Source organism: Mytilus trossulus, chromosome 2 (assembly GCF_036588685.1).
Source record: "Mytilus trossulus isolate FHL-02 chromosome 2, PNRI_Mtr1.1.1.hap1, whole genome shotgun sequence".
Taxonomy (NCBI): domain Eukaryota; kingdom Metazoa; phylum Mollusca; class Bivalvia; order Mytilida; family Mytilidae; genus Mytilus; species Mytilus trossulus.
The window spans coordinates 60,919,075-60,928,839 of NC_086374.1; the positions used below are offsets into that span (position 1 = coordinate 60,919,075).

Consider the following 9,765-nt stretch of genomic DNA (forward strand, 5'->3'; position numbering starts at 1 on the left):
CTTCTTTTGCTTGATAAAATAATTATATATCAACCAATAAAAAAAAGATGGTGCTCACTTTGATGTAAAAAAGGGTAAAATCAAGATATCAAGACAACTTCAATATCTTTACCTTTATCGACAATGACATAGATCACAGGATAAGCTACAAAACGTCCAATGTACATGACAATTAATGTGAAAAACATAAAATATGGAGACAAACAAATACATTATTTAGATCAACAAATGAAAGCGATATAAAACATAAACGTCTAGGACAAGATCTTGCATAGTTGAATCATGTTTTCATAATAAATCTTCTTATCTTTATGCAGCATTTGGAAGACTTGGTTGTGTTGCGTCTATCGTTGACGATTCATCAGGAACATACTATGCGTCTTTGTATAATTTTGACGATACAGTTAATCGACTGTCAACATTCAGATTCACTTGTGTGGTAAGCTCATCAATAGCCACACTACAGTTAGTGTGTATATAATGTGAACTGAGTTAACATATTAAGGGCAGCAGTGAATAAAAAAAAAAAGAAGATATTATAGTACATTAATAAGACAAAAAAATCCAACAATAACAACAAACAGCACAAACCTTTAAGATTAAATTCTCCAGTTAAAGAAAAATTTGAACGCTTGGTGATCATTTTCTAACACAAAATAATGAAATTTGCAAATATTGAAAAATATCACAAAACTTCTTTTAATTTTTATTTAGTATTCCAACAATAATTTTAGCAGTTATTCATATTCTGACTATGATGCATTAGATGAACAAAATCTTAACCCCACTAAAATGATAGTAAATTTGTTGTTCTATTTTTAGGCAGTCCAAAATGCAGCCTCGGGAGATATTCAGGTGACCTATACACAGGGTGGTCAATGTGTTGCTGATCAGACATACAACACCAAACCCGCATCTGGAGGACTAATTACACTGACCCCTAATGGTATTTAATGAATTAAAATGTGTGATATACATATATTTATTAAAAATCTTTGTTCTGGTATGATCATGTATACACAGCGAATTCTTGTTACAATAAATGTAATTATCATTCTCTTTTTCCAAAATGACTTTCTTCGGGGCGGTATGAGATTGCTTAAATATTTAGTTATATAGATGGGTTGCTTTAAAATGTCATGGGTTAAGAAAACGATAGAACGTATTTTTGTTCGTCATACTAATTCATATTTAAAACAATTTCAGGTACATGTGGTATGTATGGATAAAGTTAATCAAATTGGCTTGAGAACCATTGCAGCCATAAACACTTAAAAAAGGCAACTACACCAACATAATTCATGATACATAAACATATTCATAATAGGAGACAATAACGAAAAGAAGAAATGGAATTATATAAGAAACCTTCAAATAATTAATTATCAATCGTTCCTGTGATTTTGGCAAAATGAAACAGTTTATTTTTTGATTTAGAGACTATTTTTTTTACAGAGAATATAACAAATACGCCATCAACACGACACACGCACTAATTTAAAAAAAAATGATAGTACATCCTATTACACTGACCCCTAATGGTCTTTATCTTTATCTTTGTTTTTTGTGCATGGTTGTGGATTATCCTCTTTATATACTTGTATTCACAATCGATGTATTCAACTTAATGTATAGTAAAGCTTACACTAGAAAAGTAATACACTCTGCAACTGGCGTAAGTTGTAAACTATTCTTCCAAAATCAGGAAAAAGCTTTGCTAACGGAACTTTGTAATTACCAACCTTTGTTTCCATTTTATTTGTTTTCTATAACCAGCGTAGAATTAACATAACCGCCACATGTTATCTGAGAAGAGGATAACTATCGCAATATATATATTGTCTCAGATGTTGTTATATTTTGAATCTAAGATAACGAGGCAAGTTTTCTACACCGATTGCCATTATCAAAAAAAAACAACACTCGATCAATATTTTCTCCAACTAAAAACAAAGGTTTAAGCATTAATCTCTTTTTGAAATCACACTTTTTGATTTAAAGTTTATTCATTCAACAGAATATCATTACGAAACATATCACTGTTTCACTTTTATGAATCCAACCTCTTATATAATGTATAAACCAAAGAAAAGTGCTGTTCTAGAACTTAAATGATTGACAATATAACTATACACCACATAAAAATATGATACAATGTATTTGTTTAAGTAAAAATGTTCACCACAGAAATTTCTTTTCATTTGTCAATATTCTTTAAATCATTTGGACAGAAATAACAACCACATCAACATCAACGACAACTACAACAACAACAACGACTACTCCGACAACAACACCGGAAGTAACTACGATAGAAACTACGACTAACACAACAGAGTCAGCTACTATTGATTCCAACGATAGTAATATATGGCCCATTGTTGGCGCCGTATTAGGTGGTTTACTAGTTATTTCATTATTGTTACTTATTCTGTATTGTCTTCTGCGGAAAAAGAAAGTGCCTGATGCTAAGGATGACTTGGTAAAAGTTGAAGATGGTTTGGGTAAGTGATAAAATCGTGTCTAGAACTATTTCCGTAAAATTATAAACAGGTACGTTTTTTTCTCTTGCATGTCGCTAAAAAATTGGAGTTTAAATATTTGAACATGCGTTTAACATGCGTTAACATGAATTCGAACGTACCAACTTTACTATAGGTATGTTAGTGTTATAATAAATTGATTTGATTAGACAAAATCGCATCATGCATTTTGTATTATGAAACTTACATATTTGTTTTTATTTGGAGACTTTTGTGTGAAAAGCAGATCATTTAGGTTATTCATATCTATTTTTGAAGAGAAGATGTTTTTTTTTATCGGAATTGTTGATTACATATCGTGGTCGTTGGAAATGTAATGATAGTTATAAGGAATTTTCTACTGAAAAGAAAAATTGCGGAATATAAAGATAATTAATTAAAACTTGAAACTTGAAAAACATAAAACATACATAATCCTGTAAAACTTTTAGAAGAGTGGGCTGGAACCATACCTTTTTCATAACACTTAGATAGAATCGCAGATATTTGTGTTATCAAAATCAAACCAACCATTTGATGACCAAGAACAAGATTAAAAAACACAGAAAAACTTTTGATTTTGATTTTTTAATTTTACATATATCACTATATCATTTAACTAAGTTTAATTTATTTAGTTTTCAAATATTTCAGACGATGATCCGAGCGATGATGAATCAATACCATCTATTGAATATCCAGAGACATGGGACACGCCCACAAAAGATCCCATTGGACCTTTAAGGCGATACGTCACAACAGGTAACACTAGGTTCCATTACATCTTCAAACTGTTTACTCATTATTTCATTTAAGATCGTCACTATGACATTTTAATTGAGCACGTATAGTATGGACAACAATAAAAGGCAAATAAAGGCTACAGTAGTACACCAGTTTCAAAAGTCGTAAATCGATTGAGAGAAAAAAAATCCGGGTTACAAACCAAAACCGACGGAAACACATCAAGTATAAAAGAAAACAAAAGTATAACAGGAACATCGAAGTGCAACAAAAACAAACGCCAACACACAAACAAACAAAAAACGAACTATCTGATAATAAGTGCCATATGCCTGACCTGGTACAGGACATTTTAAGAAACAAAATGATGGGTTGAACCTGGTTTAAAAGCATAGTTGTATTATCTAAATCAAGGACGTTTATCACATCATATATTTGCACAATTGTCTTCCTACTACTCTGCGTGCGTCTCCTTGACTGAATCGGATAAAATAAAACACAGTTTCTAAAACTGGTTTATTTTTGTATGGAGATATTAGCTATTTGTCATAGTCACGTTATGCATAAATGATGGCGGTGACTAGTGACTGTAACTATTATTCGACCAGTAGAATTAAGAATACTAAAAAATCAGTTGTTTTTATTATCTTATAGATACGATGTCTCAAACAGAACTTCTAAAAAAACTAAAGAATATAAATTTTAGAGAACCAGAAAAACCTCCAACACCACCACCACCACCGCCGCCGCCAACACCACCACCAAAAACACCACCACCAAAATATATGCCATGGCCTTGGAGAACTGCAAAAAGAGCCTCTGCCTTAGGTTCAAAACAAGATAAGGGAAATTTAGCAGACTATACAATATCTAAATATGGAATAAAATATGATGACACAGGCATTCCCATTTCTGACAAAAAGCTATCTAGACAGGCAACAAAATTTATACCACCACCAAAATCTTTGATGCGCATGTCTAGGGAAAGTTCAGTTATCTCAAGATCAAACTCGCTTCCCTCTCTGAAAGAGTCTCAATCGACCGAAATTTCCCCACAAACACGCATGTCTAGTCCTGATGAGTCTTTCTACCGTTCTCAGTCAATGGAAGATATTCCGGCTACATCAACAACTGATCTTGATAGTCAGGTGGTATCGACGATAGATCCTTTATCAATGCAAGACATTCAGATACCAACACCAAGTACTACATTTAATTCTTTTGCCCCACCGAAGGGAACACAGTTACCGTTAATAATACACAAACCAATTATTAATACTGGAGTTAGTTCAGCTGCTTTGACAAAAGATATACAGACACCTGCGCTAAAGCGAATACAAATGTATAGAGCATTATCTACTGGGTCAATCGGAACTTTCTCAGACAGAACACAAACAGAAATATTAATGGAAGAAGAGAAGGGAATAAATGAAGCAGATGTAGTGAATAAAACAGAAATAATAAATGATAAGGATAGACCCTCCATAATGGATCAAACAAAACCATATAATAAAACAGTTCCACATTACATGTTTCCTATTAGATCAAATTCACTTACCAAATTTGAGAAAAAGATGGGCAAAAATCCTCTCTCACAGACTCTACCAAGATCGAAAACAGAAATGGTACCATTGTCGGACAAAATAAATAGACCGAAGAAAAATACATTGAAAAAAAAGAAAAAGAAGGGAAAGAAAAGTAAGAACAGTCCATATATGGACAGTCTTACACCAAGAGCTCTTCCTCCGATTGTAACATTAAGCCAGAAAAAAGGCTCTAACAATAAAGTTAAACCTGTAGACTCAAACAAGAAGCGAAAGTCAAAGACTAATGCGAACTTTAACACTGGAAGTGCGTCAAACAAGTCGACAACAGCAAAAAATGATAACACGCCAGGTATTATTATTTATGATAACTAATAATTATTGCTTATATGTTACAGTATAAGCTTGCCATCAATGTAAAAACTTTTGATTAAGTTGTTTTTGTAGTTTGAACTTTATTTCTATATTAATGAAACGATTTCATTGGCATAATATGGTTCTACAATACGATTCATCTGGTTCTATTAAGATCAAAACTTTAATATCTTAATATATAAAACGTGCAGAAATAGATAAATCAAGAAAGGCCTATGCAGAATAAAACATGGTCTCATATTTTAAACTATAAATGACTACGCCATCTCAAATATGAAAACAAAACCTGAAGAGAAAATTTACGACTTGATGCATGCATAAAACAATAAGCGACTAATTGCTGTTCGCGTTTAGTTAATTGGGTGTCTGTGTATTCGGTAAATTATGCAAGTATGAGGGAGGAATTAAGAAACCGTAATAATGCAAATTAAATGAGTAACGTGTTTTCATCACAAAATTATTTTAACGGTATCTAGCAATGAAAAAAGTTAAATGTTCGAGACAACATAAAACTTGTGTAACACTTGTACATGTCATATCAAAAATTATAATTGATGAAAATTATTTTATTCAAATATATTGCCAATCCATTTTATTCATTTGTATTTGTATAACTCTATCCTCAACTACATGGTTATATTTTAAGAAACAGATCACCCTTCTCCAAACCTTGGAATGAAATCTGAAACGTTTGTCAGAAAACAAGAACAAACTGAGAATATACCACCTTCAACTGACTTTTTACATAGAATGAAATCATCTGCGACGGATTTTCAAGGTAATGTTCTGTGCCAAAAAATCAATTTCATTTTTCATGTTTTCTTTTTATAGATACTGTAGATATTGACTTATAAGCTTATTGGTTGAAATAATAAAATTACATACATTTTCTTTGAAAAACATACATTTATTTTTTTTTGAAAAAATACCTATATTTTCTTTGAAAAAAATACATATATTTTTTTTTTTTTAAAAATACATATATTTTCTTGGAAAAAAATACATATATTTTCTTGGAAAAAAATACATATATTTTCTTGGGAAAAAATGCAAATATTTTCTTGGAAAAAAATGTAATTTGATTTAATCAGATGCACATTTCAAAATATACGAAGCACAAAATCTAACACAAAGCAGAAGAACAGATAAAACCAAAAAGATCCAAATCATATAGCCAAACGAGGACATGAAATCAGAGCTTTGCATTGGAGATATAGAATAACTAATTTATAAATTATTACAGCAAATTCAAATAAATTAATTTCCTTAATTGTATCCAAGTATCGCAGTACTGGCTACTGGGTTGGTTGGTCACACTCTCCGGAAATAGCAGTCCACTAGCATAGTTAACGACAGGTCCGAGTTATAAAAAAGATTACCGGTACACATTTCATTGCACCAAATTACGAAGTTAATGTACTTTCGATGAGGCCCAATGCCTAAAAATTTGAAGTGCAAAACCTAGTACAAACGTTGAAGAAAAAATAAAGATACACCAGGGATGACCATTACTTGATTTCAAAATTAAATTATTACTTAAAATTATGACAACAAATCTAAAAAGAAAACATCTGTATTTTTGGTCTCAAAGTATCCGAAGTTCTATGCTTGTGGTATCCTCGGGAACTATACGTCCATCCGCACAGACATCGACGCAGAGATAGTAAAATATTAACGGTACCAAATGTATTGCATCGGAAGTGCGTTTTGATAATTCTAAATGTCTCTTCAGTAATGCTTGAATTCAAAATAATGTTAAAGACTAAGAATTATAGTCTGCATGAAGGGGATAATTCCTTGAATGATTCGAAATTATATTAAAAAAAAAAGGAAAATATCATTATTTTCATGTCCAAAATCATGACATTGAACGAAGAATTACACTAACATTACAAACTCAATTTAAGAAAAAATGATGCAACAGTTATTGGTTTACTCCTTTATTTAATATGAATGTGAAAAAAGTAAAATCACAAAAATACCGAATTTTGAATAAAAATCTAATCGGAAAGTCCATAATCACATGGCAAAATCAAATAACAAAACACATCAAAAACGTATGGACAAGAACTGTCGTATTCCTGACTTGGTGCAGGCATTTTCAAATGTAGAAAATAGTGGATTAAATCTGGTTTTAGAGCACTAACCCTCTCACTTTGATGAGAGTCTCATCAAATCCCGTTATATTTACAATGATGCGTGAACTAAACAGACATAATACAGTCAAAATAAGGGTAAATCAGTCATCATCGTATAACAATTTTAAAAGGAACAATTTAACAGAACACAAAATTATCTATCTACAAACGTACTTTCTTTTTATTATAGATTCTGGCATATCTGCCGATGAGTCATCACTAGATAGACAAAGATCGTACTGTGCTACTAAACTTCCAAGTATAACGACACATTCAGAAGTTAGCAATAATGAACAACAGAAAAATGATGAACTAATCAAACTTCCCGACCTTGAAACAAAACAGAAGAGTTATGTGAGACCGTGGCGATAAAGTATATGAAAGTGTGAAAAAAGAAACAATAAAGACGGAATTTTTAATATTGATAATATTATGTCTTTTAAAAATGTTTTATTAGATAAATTGAAAAAACAATAGAACATGCAAAACTGTTGGTAGAAAATATCAATACGATATTTGAATCAAATTTATTTACATAAAAGAAATCAATTAATTTCTATATTTGAATAGAAGGTATATTAACACAGGTGTTTCACTAAATCTTTTAACACTTACATGTTCCAATTGAATTTTAATGTTCCATAAAAACATGTTATATTGGTCTTTTAGAGATATTGCCACTTTGGACTAAGTAGTTTTTATACATCTTCAACTTTTAGATATTTGAATTTAAGCGTTCCAGATGATAGTAAATCTAGTAAAGCTTCAGACGCACGAAATTTATTAAGTATCAATTTCATCTACTGGTACTGGTACTCGATAGTCGATACTATTGCTTATGAATTACTAGCCACAAATTGGACAATCAGCTCATTAGCTTGTGCTTTGGTATTAACATTATAATAAGTTCGTAATAAACGATGGTTTCTTTGACTTTTGTGTTTCAATTCGAATTGCAAGTGATGCATTCACAGTCAGAATGAAACACTGTAAATAGATCCGGATACGCTCTTCTTAGAGTTCGTGCGACACCCTCGTTTTTTGTATTGACAAAAAAAACAATTAACGAGTTGAAGTCCTGTAAACTTGTTAAAAGGGATGATGGTGTGTATTTTAAATTGAATTTATTCAAACGCAAATACTGCCCGACATTATTTGAACCATTAGTTATGTCATCATGTTTGTCATTCTACATATTGTTTTTTATTGAATTGGGCACTGGTGTATTGTCCAATAGTTTTAATATCGTACTGGTATGTGTGCTTAATTTAAACAAATGGGATGGAACCATGATTAAGTATCCGGTTCTGAATAGAAGCATGTTGTAGGTAATGAACTAATTAGCCTTAAAGTATGGGGAGGCAGACTTATGTAACGTTATATCCCCATCTCAAATAGAAGACTCTCAAACAGATAAATATACTTTTTGTCTCAATTGATTGATTCTTAGATCTAACTTCCTTATCTGTTTATGGAATATATGTATATCGAACAAAGTTATATCCATCTCATGAAAACATCACCTTAGAAAAATTGGTCACGAAATGCCCCACAGAGATAAAGTGATAATTGTAACCTTTCTTATGAATATAGGGAAAGCTGTTACTGTGTCAACAAACGTTTAACTTCATTAAATGGAAAGGACACTTTAAAAATACATTTAATTATATGTAATCTATGTCAGAATTATAAAGAATGAGATTAATTTGGCAATGTATTATGGGATTGAGTCTGAATGGTTGATATTGATAAGGGCGCGTTGCCTCAGAATACTAAAATAAAAGTGTTTAGAGAGAGAGCCATATCTCTTGCACGTCAAAGACACCCTTGTAGATTTCGAAAATGAGCAAGGCTAATGCCGCTACAAGGCAGTACTCGTACCCACAAAGAGGAAAGGGATTAATACAAGTTGAAAAACTTTTTTTTCCAATCCACTATAAATAAATATGTTTAAACTAAAAGTGAAGTCTGTAAGACAAAAATGATGCCTCACAACAGGCTCTATATGCTCCATTTCTAACAGTAAAAATACAGATTCTTAATAAATAGTAGTATACGTCTGTTCAAAAGTCAAAAATTGATCCAACTGAAAAAATCCGGGTCAAAACCAAAAACCGTGGGAAACACATCTATTTTAAGAGGAAAATAACGTTACAACAGAAACACGTAACTGTTATAAAAACAAACACCAACATACATAGAAACGGACTCTTTGATAACACATGGAATATTCCTGACTTCGTACAGGACGTTATAAATAAAAATGATGACTTGAATCTGGATTTGTTAATAGCTTAAACTGAGTGGTCTTGACATCCTATCAGTATGAGATATTGAGTTGGTAATCATACCGTCACAAATTATTTCAATGTTCATATAGATCGATCAGACATGATTGAATTAAATTGATGATACATTTTTTAAGTTGTGTCCATGGAGGAA

The 9,765-nt window shown here is 31.4% G+C and overlaps 1 protein-coding gene across 1 annotated transcript; it reads left to right on the plus strand.

Annotated features, from left to right (window-relative positions):
* Nucleotides 1-1,134: 1,134 nt before the first annotated feature.
* LOC134705915 (mucin-2-like) lies at nucleotides 1,135-8,256 on the plus strand. The gene is made up of 6 exons (XM_063564630.1): nucleotides 1,135-1,162; nucleotides 2,232-2,504; nucleotides 3,177-3,284; nucleotides 3,921-5,162; nucleotides 5,832-5,963; nucleotides 7,514-8,256. The coding sequence occupies exons 1-6, from the start codon at nucleotides 1,135-1,137 to the stop codon at nucleotides 7,693-7,695; spliced, it is 1,965 nt and encodes a 654-aa protein (XP_063420700.1). The 3' UTR covers nucleotides 7,696-8,256.
* Nucleotides 8,257-9,765: the final 1,509 nt, after the last annotated feature.

Bases quoted from the DNA above. Each gene is read 5' to 3' on its own strand.
- LOC134705915 (XM_063564630.1), top strand. From the start codon at position 1,135: ATGTCATGGGTTAAGAAAACGATAGAAC. The intron at 1,163-2,231 runs GTATTTTTGTTC...TCATTTGGACAG, and splicing joins GGTTAAGAAAACGATAGAAC to AAATAACAACCACATCAACA. The intron at 3,285-3,920 runs GTAACACTAGGT...ATTATCTTATAG, and splicing joins AAGGCGATACGTCACAACAG to ATACGATGTCTCAAACAGAA.